We start from the raw sequence: 19,357 nt of genomic DNA on the forward strand, positions 1-19,357 counted from the left end.
TTATATTTGCCTGATTAGCAGAAGCTATTCTTCACTGACAGTATGGACCAAATGAAAGTAAAAGTACCTCCAATACTGCAGTGATATATATTTTACTGGTTTTGTTAAATTTAAAAAAATGCTTTATTTAGCATATTTATTTTCAAGAATTGGCTTCTCCCTATCTGGCTACTGTATTTTATTTATTTATTTATTTATATTTTTTTTGTGGTGCTGGGGATTAACCCAGAGCCTGGTACATGTTAAGCAAGTGTTTTATCATGGAGCTACATAACCCAACCCCTCGGCTTCTCCCTCTCTCCCTAAATCTCTTACAATTATCAGCATGACTTGGCAGATCTCAGCATGACCATTCAAAAAAGGATTTTAAAGAGTGTGGGGCATTTTCAGTGGTCTCAATACCTGAGACTCCTCTTGACATTTGTGGGATGGTGGTGAGGTGCCAAACATCCTTCTTTGCTCAGGACATTCCAAGCACAAGGGAGATTGTCCTCTATCCAAAATGATAATATTGCTGTCATTGAGAACCTTGTCTTCCACCTTGACTTTAGGTCTGAAGATTGGTGGAGAAAGTATGCCTCCAGTGAGCTGTCCTTTAGGGACAGAAAATAAATGGAAGAATTGGTGTGGTTGAGCTACAGCTGCTTTCAGGATCAAATTCTGAGCAAGATTTGATAGAAGAGTTTTTGTAATTGTCTTGCAGAAGTGGCTGTCTGTTTCCTGCTTTGTGTTAAATCAGATTAATTCCTTCCTTTTGTGTATGTTAGATAGATCATATATAAATATTAATGGAGAGATACAATTTTGTGGATTTTTGAGGGGATCTTTAAGGTATATGGATCAGGGAAAATTATGATGTCTTCTAAAAATAACTAAACTGTTCTCTCTCAAGACCTAAGCATTCTTATGAATTGCCACAAAGAGAGGGTTGCTCTGAGATCTGTATTTCAGGACATCATTGAATGACTGGTGAAAATTCCCCCTTTGGGATTAAAGGAAAGGAGGTACACAAAAGTCATTTTTAGAATTAGCTGTTTTTCTCTATGGTTAATAAAAGTAAGACTAGTAAATAAAGTACTGGAAAAGGAAGTATTATTGCATCAATTGGTTTGCTCATCTGGGAAAATAAAATAGCATTGTATCAAGGTCTTCCAAAATGGATAGGAAAAGAAATAAAGTAGACATTGACAGGTAGTAGCTGAGCACTGAAATGGACTACCAAATGAAATCGCAGTCTTTATGCTCTGAAGAGATTTAGGAATAGGCAAAGTAGTCTGTTAGCCCAAAGATACCAGCTACCTTGAGCTCCCACAATTCTTGGATTTAAAGTTGCTGATAAATACTTGACAAGCCAGTAAAACAGAGCCTAATTGATTGATGTACAGGATGCTTTCCTTATCCCCCTCCGTGTAGTTCAAGACATTCATTTTATTGCTCTGACGTTGGCCGAGTTATATATCAGGGAAGGTAACATTAGATTTATTTTTGTAAAGCTATAAAGCCCTGAAGTTAGAATCTATTTTCATGAAACCTTCTCTTGGGTCTTAGTTGTCCATTATGTGATTTTCTTCTCTCAGCTGAGATTAATAGTATTTCTTTTGATGTGACATAGCATTTCAGAAAATGCTACTTCATACAGTATCATCTTGTCTCTCTCAGTATGCCTCTCAAGCCACAAAGTCACTGGTTCTTATCCGGTATATAAATAATAACATATGGGAAGTCTCCCAAGACTTTAGATTTTGCTCTGCATTCTGTTTCATAAAGTAAAATGCAATTAAAACAAAGCAGAGATTTAATAATATATTCTGTATTTAACAAACTAAAGAAATAGTATTTGTGACTGTAATTTGGCATTAGCAACACCAATGTACTATGCTACGAGTTATTAATGAAATTATCATACCAGCTGTGCTGTAATTGCCTGATCTTTAGGGGATAGATGAGATTGTTTTCTTCAACTCTAGACTCTTTACACCTTTGCATAATGAATCATCCAAAGCAAGCACTGTGTATGGGATCATTAGACGGATTTGTATCCTTAGGAAACTCATTTTCCCCTAAAAATTTGCCATTGGTCCAGTTTTATTTTCTTATATACTGTCATTCAACATTCATTATATTTTTTCATGGTTTATACTTAGTAGATTTTTAGATAACTTTGGCTTATCAAATGTACAGAATTTTTCTGAAATTTAATTTTTAGAAGAAATTATTATTTATGCATTTATGCAGTTGTGTATCTCAAAATCATTATACTTATGTGGGTTTATTCCTCTATCTTCCCATTGGTCTTCTTGTTCATATTTGTTTTTCCCAATAGTTTCTTATCCATTACCATTGTCTTTTCATTGTTTGTGCCCTGTCCCTTATGTCTATATAATAGATCTTGGCAAAAGTAAAAACTTTTGCCAGGAAAGGGATGAAAATAACAAAGTGCCATCTTCCTCCAACTGGGTTTGTGCTGTATTATGTTGTTGGAGAACTAGAATTTCCCTTCACTTCTAAGAACAAAACTATCCAGTAAATTATTATTGACCTAACATACTGCAGTTCAGTTGAAGTAGCCCAGTTTGACATTGTTTTCAATCTGACATCATTCTCTTGTAATTACTTGTTTTTAAATGAAAATTTTAAATGATGACCCTAAGTTTAATTGTAACTTCATAAGAGATTTGTTTGACATGTTACTTTATGTATATTTCTGATGTGTGAAGCCTTGTTTCCAAAAGCATCAGAAGTCAAAGTTCTGTGCAAAATTGTAATTTTCAAACAAAGTATGGTCTTGGAGGAAAAAGGAAATTGATGTCCATTTAGGGTGTTTGATAATGCCCCATGTTAACCTTTGACTTAACTTTTCCTCTTTTATTCCTTCTATTCTTATGTAGTTCATTGACCTTTAACAAATATACTATGGTTTCTTTTTATTTTTTTTTTCAGTCACACTTTAAAAAAAAATAATTTGTTTTAGTTGTAGTTGGACATAATAGCTTTATTTTGTTTTTATTTGGTGCTGAGGATCGAACCCAGGGCCTCACACAAACTAGGTGAGCACTCTACCGCTGAGCCACAACTCAAGCCCCTTCAATCACACTTATTGTAAGATTGAATTTTTTTTTTTAATCACAGTGGTAATAAAAGAAGCAGTTTCACAAATCAAAAGTTGAAAACAGAATATTCCCTGTTTGGGATTGAGAGAACTAAGATTGGCTAATAGTTCAGCCAGCCTTTCCAACTAGGAAGTTACAGCTGTTCGGTTAGGAACAGTTCTTCATTTTGTTCTAGAATTGTTTTGAGAATCTTCATTGCCATCACACTTTTTTCAGGAACATGGTGACAACACATTTGTAATATGTTTACTCTTGTAATCTTGAGATACTTAACAAAGCATGCACATCCAGCCCAAGAAGGTAGCTTTTCTGCCTTAATGAATTTTAATTTCATTGTGGCTTGTACACTTCTGAGAACTTATGCATGTCAACAGATCCACATGCTTAGCAGCTGGATGCACTTTGATATAAATGATTTCAAAGGAATTTATTATTTCATTAGTTTCTCGTTATGTGTTCAAGACAGAAATGGCACCCTGATCTTCGACAAAACCCTTGCTCTTTTTGTAGGTTGAAAACATGAAACTATAGAATCTGGGGGAAAGCCACCACCATTAGAATTATGCCTGACATTTGTTTATGACAACAGTTCTAAAAAGCGGGTTCACTTAATTTACCTTTCCTGCTGACCTTAAAAAATTACCATACCAGGTTAACAATGGAAAGGCTTCTATGTCACTATACAGTCTTACCCCCCAAAATGTCCATTTTCAGCAAGCTTTGAACAATGTGTTTTGGAAAGGTTATTATTGACATGTCTATGGCAACCTGTCACCCCCTTGGCTTGTTTTAGGCCCTATTTTCTACCCAGCTATTAAGTTGGAGGGCAAAGGAGAATATAGGCCATCCTGCCCAGGCACTCAAACAGAGAGGGACCTAAGCCAGTTTGCATATCAGCAGTGAGTGATTTTATCACAAGGACACTGAAGTTGATCTAAATATTCTCTCAAGAACTTTGGTAGGGAAAGAGATGGAATGGAAGCTTGAGGTAGTAGAGTAAAAAACTTAAATTCCTTGTTTTCTGAATGATTCTTTCAGAAACTCTTTTCTCTCCTTTTCACTATCACCTTTCCCTGTCCTCCATGGACACTTCTGTGTTAATCTAAATTTATATTACATTTAAAAAGATGGTAGTAAATTTCCTTTATTTGCTATTTGTTATGAATTTTTGACTTAATTTTCTTTAGACAACATTTCAAACATACATACCATGCTGGTGAGCAGAAATTAAATTGTTCACTTCTTGACTCCAAAATTACTGCTTTTCAGTAAATATGATTAGATATTATATATTACTTTCTTTTCAAGTTTGTCACTTTCTTTGAAGAAGTTGTCATTTGCTTTAGAGTATTTTATAGCTATGTTTGTGTGGGTGGCTTGGAGCAGGAATTTTAAAATGTAAGTCTCTATAAGCTCATTTATGTACAAAAAGCACGCTGGATATTATCCCCCCCCCTTGGTAATATTGCTGAGTTCTTTGTTAGCTTTGTTCTTAACTTGTGCACTTTTTAGATTTCTCTAAGTATGGCTGGATCTGAAAAGATATCCCCTTTCTCCTTTCCTAACCCTGTCTATACATCAGTTTGCTTCTGTGAACCACTTTTTCTGATCTCATCCTCCCTGTGTACCAATATATTATCATTATTAATTTATTTTCCTCCAGGTAAATCTACTAGGGACTTTGTGATCCTGAAGAGTTTCAGAACTGTCTTTCTGCTTTTGTTTTCTGTGTTTGCCAACATATCAGTCAGGTGTACCAGCCTGCAGTTTCCTGGGTTTTATGAAATATAGGAGGCAGAGATTGCAACCAGATTATATAGAACACCTATAATATAGCATGTATATATGACATTTTTTTCATACTACCTTCAATTTATTTTCTTTTATTGCTCACTTTTTCTCAAAGAAGCAAACAAGTGCCTTTTCTATTTCCATTTCAAACCAGCAACAGACAATTCAGAAGTGTTTCTATGGGTTATTTAGAGGGATGTCTTGGTGTGTTCATCAAAAAAACACTTACACAGATTTATGGTGTCATAACAGCAACAGATGTCATTTCTTGCACACTTTGTGCCAAGCATTGCTCTCAGAACTTTATTTACTTCTTGTGAAACAAATATTTACTGAGAACCTGTCATGCACTAAGCACTATTTTAGGCACTTAGGTTATATCTGTGAATGAAAGCAAAGAACTGCTGCTGTGGAGGTTAAATTTTATTGGGGTTTTCAGACCATAAATGAGCCCAAAGTAAGCAAAGTTATTATGTGTGTAGAGGTGAGAAGTGGTTTGGAAAAAAGAATAGGTTGACAAAGCAGCTAGGCCAAAGACCAACAAGGGAAGAAAAGACTTGAGCAGTGCTATAAACTATCCAGAACTAACAGACACATATGAAACACTATCCAACAATAGCAAAGTGAACATATTTCTCAAGTAAACATGGAATAATCTCAACAATATGCTTTGCAAACTGATATATTTAAAATGATTAAAATAATACAACACATATTGTTGGACCACAGTGGAATAAATTTAAAAATCAATAGTAAGAGAAAACTTGGGAAACTCATAAATGCATCAAAGCTAAACAACACACTCCTAGATTACCAATATGTCAAAGAAGAATTCAAAAGGTAAATCATAAGGAACTTTGAGGTGAGTAGAAATGAAGAACACATATCAAAACTTGAGGGATATAGCTACAGTAATGTTTAGAGAGCTCTAAATGCCTAAGCTAAGAAAGAAGATGTCAGATCAGTAATCTGCCCTGCCTTTCACATTAAGACATTGGAAAAAGAAGAACAAAGTTAAACTCAAAGAAAGCAGAATGAAGGGACTAGGGTTGTGGCTCAGGGGTAGAGGTCTTGCCTAGCACATGTGAGGCACTGGGTTTGATCCTCAGCACCACATAAAAATAAAGTTATTGTGTCCATCTACAACTAAAAATATGTTTTTAAACAAAAAAGCAGATGGAAGGGAATAATAAAGATTAGAGAGGAAATTAACAAAGTTAAATGAAATAAATAAAGAATAGAAAAACAGAAAATTAATGACCAAAAATTAGTTTTCTGTAAAGAACAACAAAGTTAAGAAACATTTAGCTCAATTGTAACCAGCAAAAAGGGAGAATATTTAAATTAGAAATGGAATAGAGGACATTACTATCAGTTTTACAGAAAGGAGAAGCATTAGAAGACTATGAACAATTTTATATCAGTAAATTAGATAACCTAGATAAAACAAACAATTCCAAGAAAGACACAAACTACTGAAACCAACTTAAGATACAGACAATCTGAACAGACCTATAACTATTAAAGAGATTGAATTAGCCTAAAGGGTTGGAAATATGCCTAAGGAGTACCAAAAAAAAAAAAAAAAAAAGTCCAGGTTCAGATGGCTTTACCACCAGATTGTACCAAACTTTTAAAGAAAGAATTAGTACCAGATCTTCATAAATGAATCCCCCCCCCCAAAAAAAAAAAAATAGAAGAGTGAACACTCCCCAGTTTACTTTGGGACTCATTCCAATGTCAAACTAGACAAAGAAATGAAAACTACAGACCAATATCCTGGGTAATAAGGAGCACAAAAATTCCTTAACTAAATGCTAAGAAATCAAAGAATTACACACTGTGGTTATGTGAGATTTTATCCCAGGATTGTAAGGTTGGTTTAACACCACAAAATCAGTTCATGTAACATTATTATATCAACAGACTGAAAGCCAAAATCACATGATCATCTCAATAGAGAAAGCATTTGACAAAATTTAGTACTTTTTCATAATAAAGACCTCAAACCTGGAACAGAAAGGAATTCCCTCACCCTGATAGGGCATCTACAAACAACACATAGATAACATTATACTTTTTTTTTTGAAGAGAGAGAGAGAGAGAGAATTTTTAATATTTATTTTTTAGTTATTGGCGGACACAACATCTTTGTTTGTATGTGGTGCTGAGGATCGAACCCGGGCCGCACACATGCCAGGCAAGCGCGCTACTGCTTGAGCCACATCCCCAGCCCAGATAACATTATACTTAATGGTGAAAAATCAGACACTTTCCCTGATCCTGACATTCAGAAACAGGACAAGTATGTCCACTCTCACTACTTCTGTCAACATGGTACTGTGGTCTAGGCAGTAGTTAGGTAAGAAGAAACAAAAACCATCAAGACTTAAAAGAAAGAAGTAAAACTTACTGACATGAACTTGAATATAGAAAATCCTAAGAAATCTACTAAAATACCCAAATGAGTTTAGTAGGGTTACAGGATACAAAATCATACAAAATTAATTATATTTTCATATACTTCCAATGAACAACCCAAAAATGAAATAAGAAAACAATTCCATTTACAATAGCACCAAAAAGAATAAAGTACTTAGGAATAAATTTAACAAAAGAAGTACAATATAATGAAAACTACAAAACATTGTAGAAAGAAAAATAATATAAATGGGAAAATATCCCATGTTCATAGATTGTAGGACTTAATGTTAGATAGAAACTTTCCCCCAAACTAATCTGCACAGTGAGAAAGGTATCATTTCCACAACCTTAGAATGACCATACTCAAAAAGACAGATAATAGTAAATGTGGAAAAATTGAAACCCTTATTTATATACTGCAAGTGGGAATATAAAATGGTGCAGCTGCTTCTTGGCAGTTCTTTAAAAGGTTAAACATAAAAGTTCTTATTGACCCTGTAATTCTACTCCTAGGTGTATGCCCAAGAGAAACAAACACATACATCTAAACAAAAACTTGTACATGAATGTTTATAACAGCAATATTCACAAAAATAAACAATTGATATAAATATCCATCACCTGCTAAATGGATAAACAAGATGTATTATATCCGTACAATGAAATATACTATTCTTCTTATACTGACTACATATAGCATAGATAAGACTATAAAACATTCTGCTAAATCCTAAGCCAATCAAAAAGGACTTTATTATGTGGTTCAGTTTATATGAAGTTTCTATAACAGAGAATATTAGTGATTGCTTAGGGAGAGGGGAATTGCAAGTACAGGAGAAGTGATAACTAAAAGATGTGTGGTTTATTTTTGAGGTGATGAAATATTCTAAAATTTGGGGATGTTTGCACGTATCTCTGAATATCAAAAACATTGAATTATATACCTTAAGTGAGTGAACTGTTTTATATGTGAAGTATATTTCAGTAGAACTTTTTTTGTTTTTAATCAGCTTAATGATAATTTTGTGAAGGAAAGGCAGATCACAAGGGATGGGAATGGGGTGGGGTTGCAGTTTTGCAACGGGTGGTCTGGTGATACTTGAGCAAAACCTTGAAGGTGGTGAGGAAGTTGGAAGAACATTTTCTAGGCAGAGCTGACAGCCAACATAAAGATCTTACTAGCAGGAGAAAGACTTTGTATGTGCAGGGAGTAGCCAAGGAGGCTACTCTGCTAGAGAGAAGTGAAGCAGGATGTGAGCTTACAGATACAATGAAAATTTGTAAGGTGGCTGGCTTTTCAAATACACAGCAGCGTGCTGGGGTGATGCATCTGTGAGCTGGTATTTAAAGCCCTGAGACCAGAAGTAATCACCAAAGGAAGGAGAATCAATAGGGAAGAGGACAAGAACCACTTTAGAGTCCAGGGCTTTCCAAACCTAAAACATCTGGGGAAAGGAAGATGCAGAAGAGACAAAGAGGGAAAGATCAATGAGGGAAGAGAGAAAGCAAAACAGCTGTGTCCTGGAATCCAGGTGAAGGAAGCATTGAAGGCAGAAGGTGGACCTGGAGGGAACAGCTAGATTGGAAGATTCATGAGCACCATGAGCCTCAGCTGTTGGCCTTCATGCAGCAGATTTTCATGAGTGGCTGGGTGAAAGCCTGATTATAGTGAGTTTAAGACAAAACCGAAGGAGAGAACTTAGAGACAGCAAAGGCAGTCGACTGAGGGAAGTTTGGGAGAACTTTTTTTAAAATTTGGGACAAATAACATACGTTTGTATACTGATGGAATGACCCACTAGAGAGGGAGGGTAGAAGTGACTAGGCAGGCACATGGCAGGAGAGCACATCAAAGTTTTGTTTTGTTGGTTTTCCAAATATCTTTCTGTTTTTAAATCACTTTTTTCTTCCTAGAGTAGCCTCCAAAAAGAGCAGAAAGCTACCTAATGCTCTCAGGTCAGCTGTCATCCTGAAGGTGCTGTCCTTGTGAAAGTCAGTTCTCTTAGGCGATGAAATCCACATGCCATTCTTTCCTTCATGGCATTGGCATCTAAAGTGGAACCTTTGCTCTGTAATAGACCATCACCATGCTTCTGGTACTGGTTGCAATCCGTTTCCACCCACTTAATCTGCAGTTTCTGCCTAGAAAGTTCCAGCCCTAATGGAGGCTTCTGCCCAATACTTCACAAGGAAAATCTCACTGGGTTTTACACAAGCCTAAAGAAAAGGGCAGAGTCCCAAGATGAGTGGAGATGCAAGATGATGTTTCTTGCAACTGGATTTACTCTTTCCACAGGAGGGAGGAGGGTGTAATTGTTTTAAAACACACAATATTGTTTTGTAAAGCATTGCAAATTTAAAATATATTCATATTAATATTGTCTGTAGGTCCTTTCCAGTCTCAGAAAAAGAACTTATTCCACAAAATTGTCAGCAAATATAAGCACAAAAAGGAGAAGCCTAATGTTCCAGAAAAAGGTATTGGTGCCTTCCATCCTCCATTAAGGTTTCTTGATCGCCTCCATTGCCAGCTCATCTTGAGTAAAGCTTCCGCGTGCACCTCCTTTGCCTTTTTCTCCCCTGTGCTTGCTTCAGTGTCATCAGCTCCTGGCTGGACATTTTTGTTCTTTCTAGACTCTGCAGCTAATTATAAACTTCCATCCCTTGGATTGCTACTCAAATCCATATTTGTCTTTTTGTACAGAGTTCCATATGAATTTTAAAATTGATTCTTCTCATCTACATTTGGTACCTTTTGTAATTTAGTCTTTTTGACCTCGTGTCTATTCATTTCTTTGGCTCTTCCCCGCCCCCCATGTCTGGCAGCCCTTCACACCATAACCACTTTTTTTCTGCTTCCTGAAATCTTCATATTCATGTCAAAGTCCCACTGTTGGGGATTGCCATGGACATTTTTCTCCACTCCTAAGTTCTAACTTGCCTCTTTTCCTCCTCTGTGTACTTCAATGTTGGCTGAACCCTTCTCCCAACTCCTACAGTCACATAACTGTTATTTCCAGAGGGCCCTTAATGTACCCCACCCCTCCTCTCCTCTGAACATCTATCATTGTTATGATCTTGATGGGCCCTTGAACCTCTTCAGGACTCATCTCAAGATCTCTTTCTTGGAGTTCAGGACTCCTTCTTCACATAAAAGATAAATCTTCCCATCTGGCTCAGTGTAGCCACAAGTCCTGGAGGTTGGGCTTCAGTGTCTGCCTGCATGTCAGTGTCAAGCCATAAACCGACTCATTTGATGCACACTCGCATCCTACTTGCATGGCCAGATGTGAAGCACTCTGTGCTTCCTGAGTGAGGCTCTCACTAGCAGCTGTCTTCTGTGTAGGCGAATGCGCCTGTGTGTGCCTGTGTGTAACATCCTCTTACTAAATGTGGGCTTTCACCTCTACTCAGCCTCTTTTTTGTTTGTTTTGTGTATTTATGTATATATTTTTTTCATTTGCTTCCAGTGAAAAAACTTTACTTTCCAGGTAAAATTGTCATACCCTTTACTGATCTTCAAATTTTGTGTATTAAAGTCAAAGAAATTACCCAACAGTGTATTTCACAAAAGACAAATTTTGTTTATCCATTTCCTGTGTAGCCTCCAGCCATAGCTTCATTAGTTTAGTTGGCAAATACAATTTGAGAACAAAATAATTGAAATAAAATTCCATTTTATTTTTATGGTGTTTCATATTTAAGTTACTTTGTACATAACCTTATTTTTATAGTATTTATATCCATATTAGGAATACAGTTTCACATTTTTTTCTATCATTGTTTTTAGGAAGTGGGGATAAATGGTCAAACAAGCAACTCTACTTGGATGCCATTCACCCTACAGAAGGTAAAAGAATCAACATAGTGTTTAATTTCAGATAGTCTAAGTTGAAAATTGAATAATTTTTTATAGACTTAAAAAAGTTATCATTTATATAGGTTCAACCAATAGCATTAGAATTTGTGTTAATAATTACATTTTGAGGTCTCCCGCAAAGAGTCAGACAGAATATATTGTGGTGTTTCATTTATGAAAGGAGAATTTGAAACCTTTGAATGACATTAACCAGAGATTTGAGTTTTGTTTATGACATTAATGACTCACTCTGGTGAGTGTTAATTTATATGAGTTAAGGAGCCATCCTTCCCTTCTTCCCATTGATTCCCCTTTTCTCATCATAGATAATTTTAAAGACCTGAATACTTTCGTGCAGTGTTTACTTCATTTGAAAACTAGAAGGAATCTTAGCGATCATCCAGTTTGGACCTCTTTGATTTACTTATGTCCAGAAAAGGAACCTGTCTACAAAATATAGTTTTTCCTTTACTGAAAAGGAGAAAAAAATCAATATGTACATTTGACCCTAGTCACTTTTCAGAAATACTCATATTTTTAAGGTATTTATAAAAAAATATTCATGTTTAGCAAGGTATGGTGGCACATGCCTGTAATCCCTGGGACTTGGGATGCTGAAGCAGGATTCTGAGTTCAAGGCCATCCTTAGCAACCAAGTGAGAGCTTGTTTAAAATATTTTTTTTAAAGAAAGGAGGGCATAACTTGGTGGAAGTTAAATTCCCATTTACCAACCCCCCAGTGCCAGTTCTAGTTTGAGTTACATTTATCAAAAACTTTTTTGGTTTAATGGACATAATTCATACATGCCACATCTGCTTTTGCATCATTTTACTTTTACAGAAAATGACATCAATATGAATGTTTTCTGACCCATTATTTCACATTCACAACCTCTGTGAAGTATTATTTCTGCCTAAGTGCAGGCAGAACAAAATATGAATTGTGCTATTCCCAGCCTTCAGTCCTAACATCCCCAAATTGAATTATTAGCTCTTTTGTATTATATATTACACACATTTTTTATAAATATAAGACACTGATGACCTATCAGAGAAAGCTAAAGGCATTTAAGACCACATTACTCTTCCCTTCAAATGATACCATTTTAAATACTTCCTTTTTTGTTTTGTTTTGCTTAGCTTTTTTTATACACTAAAAATGCTCCTGAGTTGCCACAACTAGTGCAGTATGGTAGAAAGAACACTTAACATAGGGAATTAGGTAGGTTATCAGATCTGCCACTAATCAGCATTTTTCAGTAGGACAGATTGTTTAGGATTTACTGTCCACATTTGTCCTATGTACATATGTGGTTCTCTTGTGTTGAGGGATTGGGTGAATGATAGGATGTAGTAATTCAAAAATCACAAATTTCATTTTCCCCTTAACACTTGATGATTTTGTTACTTTGGTATTTTTTGTGGTTAATGTGATGCTAGAAGCACCATATTCTGCAGCCCTAATTTTCTGCCTTTCAGAGATAGAAAACTAAATCAATTTTGAATCTTACAGGTAGTCCTCAGAGGTTAGTAGAAATAGAATTATTATTGGTGATATTTAATTATAGATATTGTTAATGTATATGGAACACAGCTTTGAAGAGGATGCACTGAAAAATGCATGCTGTTTATTTATTGTAGAGTACAAGCTCATTTCAAATGGCCTGGAAAAAAGGGAATCAATTTGAGCATCAGAAAATTACTAGTAATTTAAAGTGACCTTTCTTGGTTATGTATTTTCATACCACTCCCAGCCTTTACTGGTTCAGGTGGTGACTATGTGCTTTTGAATTATCTAAGCCCTTTACTTCATCCTCTCTCTCACCTATGGCCAGATTGCTGCTTATTACAGCTTTGCTTTGGAAGGCGTAAATACTTAGGGACAGAAAATGAAGCCATAATCCTGGATAATTTTAACATGTATAAGCCATTTGGCACAAAAGTTAGGAGTTGTTTGTAGCTACTGTCTATAATAAAAGCCTTGATTCACCTGAGGCTGTCCAGCTATTCAGCTGTCCCTGACTTCTGTTAAAGTGGATGACTTGAAGTTCACTTGTACTTTTTTTACAACATCCTGTGTAGAATTGCTTTTGCAACACTATTCTTTCCCAAAATATCTGAAATCTTTAGATCCTTAGTTGTACATCTGAGGGTTAAATGCTAAACTTATAATTTATTGTGTTTTTTCTCCTATGCCTTTAAAACTAAAAGATGGCTAAATCACTTCTCAAAACTTTTATATAACAACTAAATATATTGCCTATAACCTAGAATTAAAGGTACAATTTTCTCATAAAGAAGACCTACCTCTGCTGCCATATTTGTTTCTGTGAGAACATGCTGTTACATGTCCATGATGTTTCTAATTGCAATAATAATATAATTAATACATCTTCATAGTTTAAAGTTTACAAAGGACTTTCACATATGTTTTTAAAATTTCATCTTCATAGCAGCCCCACTGAATTAAGGAAGGTTTTATTAATCCCAAACACATGGCAGGGAATTGAAGCATGACCAATACAAGCAAAAGGGAAGAAACTTGGATTCATGCCATTGAAGCCCCTTTGACTACTACAGTTTCAGTTGTTCAGACATATCTGTGGACTTTTTAGTCCTTGTTTGGTTCAGATGTAAATATAAAAGGTATATTACCCCTCCTCCCCCCAAAAACACCCAGAAACCTCAGACTTGGAATCTCCATCAGATTAGTTTATTTTCAGTATGTAAATGTAATCACAGGCAGGAGAAAGACTCTGGTTTATAGTTAGATTTTCAAACACAATCCTCAGTTTCCGTTCTAACTTGATCTCCTTTCTCAGCTTTGAAATAGTTGCTATATAACTTAAGCAAAGTCTCCCAGAACCTTAAATAAGTCTCATTCATTTGATTCTTTTTCCTTTGTTCTATTCAGAATCTGATTGCTGTATTAGTGCATGGGAGACCAACCAAAGGCAATGAGATTTAAGATCTGGCTATAATAATTCAAATTGAATCCTCCAGTTGCAAAGTGAATTAATTCATGATTCCAGTGGCCTCCTGGGGTACAATCCACGTGCAGTACTGCTTTTCCCCGAACATTTTCTTAACATTTGGGGAGTAGAGTTTGGAAAACAAGATAGCCTCTTATTTCCACATTCCTAATGTGGCTCCAGGAGTGAGCTCATGTTATCACTCTCAGATGATGCACTTAAAGTGTGTTATGGTTATTGTTGAGTATAAAATCTAGCCCAGTGGACTTGTTCTTAGTCCTTGGATAGTCTTGTATGTTCAATTAAAAGCCAAAAGAGAAATGACTAATTTGCTTTTAGACGACAAAGCCCTTTCTTTCCTTACATTCCCATTAGTTCCTGGGGTGTGTTGAGGGGAGAGGGAGAGCAGGACATAGGTTCCTCTGAGCCTTTTCATTTCACATCCCACACCACCCAGCCTTTTGTTTGCTCTGCCACTGTCAAATATTCTGTCCCAGAAGAGTACTTTTTAGACTCAACCTTACTTTCCTTCCCCAGTTTTCTCTTAGGAAAAGGTTCTCTGTGAGGGCTAACCTTGAGGGCGGTCCTTGGAATAAGCTGACAAGATGGTGTGTTTTGCCCCTTACATCCTCTTTCAAACTCTAGCAAGGTCATATTCTGTACTTTTTTCAAATATGGATGATCTACAGGGGTCATGATTCCTTCTAGGTCTGTTAGTAAGTTTGGAGGAGACTTCTGGGTAAGCAGTGTTACCTGCTTTCATTGGGGGTGGTACTTATGAGAACTTCCAGTGTATTATTTTTTGCCTTTTTCCCTTGCCCTGCAACCAGATTCACTCTTTTACTGTCTCCCAATATGCCTGTGTGTTATAACTTGAGTGTTGCTGATGTCCTTTGGCTGGCTGGCTGGTCTTGGACCCTCTAGCTCCTTTTCTGCTGAGTGGATGCTAGGATTTTGAAATTTCCCACAGCCATATGTTTGGGATTTTTTTTTACTGTTAAACACTGAATTAACAGTAGATCCCCATTTGTAGTCCTTTTACCCCCATGCCCTTGGCTTCTTACAGTGATTGTACCAATTTATCTAGAACAAATTAGAAAAGGAACGACCATTTAAAAGAATTGAAACCATCTGAAGAAGTCACCAGGAGAAAAGAAAACAGTGCTATGCAAGGGAGTGCTATTGTTCCTCAACCTTGGGACTCTGAACTGAACGAGGGCTTGTTTTCTCCTACCCAAAACTCTAACTGTAGACCCTGTGGCAAAAGGATTATTTTAGGTCTGAATCTCTAGATTAGAGCTAATCTAGTCCACCCTCTGTTTTTACATGAAGAAACTGAGACCTGTGGTCCCAGAGTTAATGAATTATAAAGTCAATAGTGGAATCCAGGTCTCTGTTTGACAGTTATTTCCATTACCCCTGTCGATGTGGAAATCTGATCATCTCTTCCAGCTTGTTTGTCCTTTTTCTGGTATCTATTTCTTTTATCTCCTTGTACCTTCTTTCCATAAACAGTTCTTCCAATGTACTGTACCTTTCATCTTTGGAATCTGGCCACGCCCTTCTTTCTGCAAGTTTTTGACTTCTCTAGGAAGAGGAATTAGAAAAAGGGAATAGATTAATATTCTTTTGGAATGGCCATCTATAATGTAGTGATCACACTACAGAAGTGAATAAGACTCCTCCTGTAATCCGAAGAGATTGGGAACATTGCCAAATAATTGGTGTTTTTCAGTTTTTGTTTGGTTTAGTTTTTTTTTTCTTTTTTTAAAATAATTGTTATCTTAAGCCTATCCCCACACAGCCATCTGTTAAGCAATACTGAGATACTGACATAATGCCAAGCCACAAATCATGGTGTAATTTCTGTGTCTGTACTTTATTTTAATGAAATTGAAATTACTTCCCATTTGTTTTAGAATGTGAAGCCTAGAATCAACTTCGTTCCTTTTAGGTATCTTTCAAAGACAAGGTTTCATCATGATTTCCAGGGCAAAGGGCTTACTAATTCATAGTCTGTTTTCCCATCTCCTAAGCCCATTAGAGAGCTAAATTAAAAATCTTATAGGAGGCCTGTGCACCAACAAGTGTGTTTTTTTCACACCCTAAGCTAATGTTGCTCCATTTTTAGCTGTTCTTCATTTTTATGTTTTATGCATTGCTTTATTCTAGTGTCTACCTTTAGATCCACCTTCTGACATAAATATCTTTGATTATTCATCAGGTTTCCTTTGCTTTAAGTTTGTTTTGTCAGACCTTGATTTTCTGATCCATAGTCCCCTCTTTTAAAAAATAATTTCTATGTCTGTTTTAAGAGATTGGATGGTTACAAAGTAGGGGGGTGGGGGCCAGACCTGTTTTCCCTGCCTAAAAATGCTTTGGCTGCAGGAATGGAAAAAAAAAAGAAATCTCAATCATAGCACTTGTGTACATGTATATACTCATAAATGAACTGAACTCATATCTGCATATTCTTTTTTACTTTTGAATTAAAGGGATGAGAATGATGAACTCCAAAGGAAACAAGTATATAAAACACAAGTATTCTTATCAAATTTAAGCCAGAGATAAAGGCTTTAATTGCAAGTGTGTTCTTTACTCTTGATATAGTGACTCAGGATACAAGAGTGTACTATTAAATTATTTATTAGTTTTACCGTGAGTGTACCTACAACTAGTCTCTCTGTCAGCATGTGAGACTTAATTAAATTACTTCACTCACCTTGTCCTAGAACTTGGTGAATGGGAGGGTTTTATGTGTACTCAACTTCACAAGTGTTTGTCCTGTCCTTAATGAGAGTCAATGTGCATAAAAGGAGGTCAGTTCTCACAGATTCTTTTCTCAGTCCAGCCTGGTGCTTAGAAGCAAATGTCCCAACCATCAATGTAAAATTATGAAGCATGGGATCCTGATCATAGCTAGGACTTGAGATACAGATTTATATACGTTATCCTCCCTACCAACCTGCAAGATTCAAAGACTTAGAAAATGTTAAAAGAGAAGGTATCTTCATACTCTGCCCATTATTTATCAGAAGAAGTACACATAAGTAGTAAACATTATAGAAATGTTTGTTTTAAAATTTTTCCATCAATAGTCTGAAAACTCTGACTATAAATTCCCTATTCAGATAGGTCTGAAATTTAGAAATGTTTCCTTCCTAGAATAATGTCAATATCTTGTGTTTCGTGTGTAACTATGTATGGTTTGTCTTGTTTCAGCCATATTTTCAGAAGACAAAAACACCACAGAGCCTGCTTATAAGGTTAAAAATGTCTCATCCATTCCCAACACTCCAGAGCCAACAACAATGCAAGAACCTTTGGTGGGCAGCCAAAAGAGAAAAGCAAGGAAAACCAAGATCACACACCTTGTCAGGACAGCAGACGGCCGGGTATCACCAGCAGGAGGTACTTTGGGTAAGAAGAGGGAGCTCTAGGCAGAGATGTCCAGAGTCTCATTGGCCAGCAAATGACTATAAGCCAATGGTGGCTTCTCATTGAAAAATGGACTGTTCTCTAGCTTTATATAGACTTTCAAACATGTCTAATTCCACACTTTAAAAATCATACCTATTTTCCAAGAGCATATTTGAATTCCTAGAAAAGAAAGGTAAATTTAGGACTCTTAGCTCCTTCCTCTTTTTTTTTTTTTTTTTTTTTTAAAGCATGCACAAAAACAGTCTTGATGAAGTAAACTCCAGAATAGCCTAGACTTTTAAAGGTACTAGATGAATCTGTGTTATTCCATGGTCTGGTATTCATGTCACTGCAAACTAGGTTATCAGGCATTCAAACCAGTGGATTAGGTACCTTGGAATACATCCTTATTTTCTGTAGAGCTGAAAGGAAACTTGAGAATGCACGAATTTCTTGTCTTATCTACCCAAATAGTAAAATTGCCCCATTTTTAGTCAGGACTTGAGTCTGTCTTTATTGGTCCTGGTGGCCTCCATGGCAATAGAATTACCTGAGGGACCCAGTGCAAAGGGGGGATAGAACAGTAAATAATAGCATCTCCCCCAAAAGTTCTTGGGGATGCTGTATCATCTGGACATTAGTGATCTTTGGTTTTTGACATCTCCAGAATTTCATTTTACCTGACTTGGATCAATCTAGGTGTTCATAGAAACAAACTGTTTGCTGAGTTAGAATTGGAAGACAAAGTTAATTTGGGGGTACCTTTTTTTTTTTTAATTTTGCACAAATTGACTGTTAGAACCATAAAGTATGTTAAAGACACTGAATTGAATTCAACTCTTTGAAGAGGTGGAATTTTGTGCTGAAAACATTCAACTGAGTAGAAGTGGGATGAAGATATAAATCTTGATATCTTGATGTTTCGTCCAGCTGATCCCTTTCTCCTCCCCTTTTCAATATGTGTTCTGTTCTGAGACTTTCATTTTATAGATTGTTAATTTTCACTTGTAGGAAGAAATAAGGATTCTAGAAAACACTCCCTTTTATGTAGCAAAACACTATACCAGCTTTATACCCTAATATATGACATTCACATCATTTATTACTTGTTTTCTATATTTAAAATCTTTTTAAAACTCATGATGAAAATTCCCCCTCCTCTATAATGTCTACATAATAAAGAAAATATTCTCATTTCTAGCAGGTGTATTAGCATAGCATTTCATCTACCTCTTCATAAATACCAGAGGAACTCTTATCTTCCCTCCAGTAGGTCTTCAGAACAAAACAACAACATGGGATCTCATTAGGATTGATTAATCTGATAGTTAGCCTATCTCGTCAGCCTATCCTAAGTGTTAATATCACAGCACATCAAATGTCCAAGTTGCCATGCTAGGTCACCCTACGGCTTCATGAAAATTCATGAGAAATGTTTAGTCAGCTTGGGTTTTAAGAGTCCAGTGGCTGAAGTCCCTTGGGTTTTATTTTGGCCAAGGTTCATTTTTCCTCTTTCCTCCAAGACTGACCCATTCTTTGACTTTGAATAAAACAGCTTGTCTTCAGCTCAGCTTCAGTGTCCATAATTCCAGGGTGCAACTGAGTTTAATAAAAGTGCTTTGTCACTGTGGAAGAAGAGATTCTGTGAAACTCATAATATGCAATGAATAGCCAAAGTGAATAGTAAAGAAACCTAGCTCTTTTCATTCTCTGGCACATTTCCTTAGTGTTCCTTCTCTGGAGAGCAGAATGATCCTCTTATGATGGATTTCGCTTTTGTT

General features: G+C 36.1%; 1 protein-coding gene across 14 annotated transcripts in view; it reads left to right on the plus strand.

The window, feature by feature from the left end:
* BBX (BBX high mobility group box domain containing) overlaps nucleotides 1-19,357 on the plus strand; it is a 262,512-nt gene that overhangs the window by 234,724 nt on the left and 8,431 nt on the right. For 10 of the 14 annotated variants that reach the window (XM_081301612.1, XM_081301606.1, XM_081301615.1 and 7 more), the window contains 3 exons: nucleotides 9,714-9,803; nucleotides 11,116-11,175; nucleotides 17,379-17,576. In XM_081301612.1, the coding sequence (XP_081157738.1) occupies nucleotides 9,714-9,803; nucleotides 11,116-11,175; nucleotides 17,379-17,576 (348 nt within the window). The remainder of the gene's footprint in view (nucleotides 1-9,713; nucleotides 9,804-11,115; nucleotides 11,176-17,378; nucleotides 17,577-19,357) is intronic. The other 4 variants (XM_081301608.1, XM_081301609.1, XM_081301610.1 and 1 more) reach the window with 4 other exon arrangements.

Source organism: Spermophilus citellus (assembly GCF_964194105.1).
Source record: "Spermophilus citellus genome assembly, chromosome: 7".
Lineage (NCBI taxonomy): Eukaryota > Metazoa > Chordata > Mammalia > Rodentia > Sciuridae > Spermophilus > Spermophilus citellus.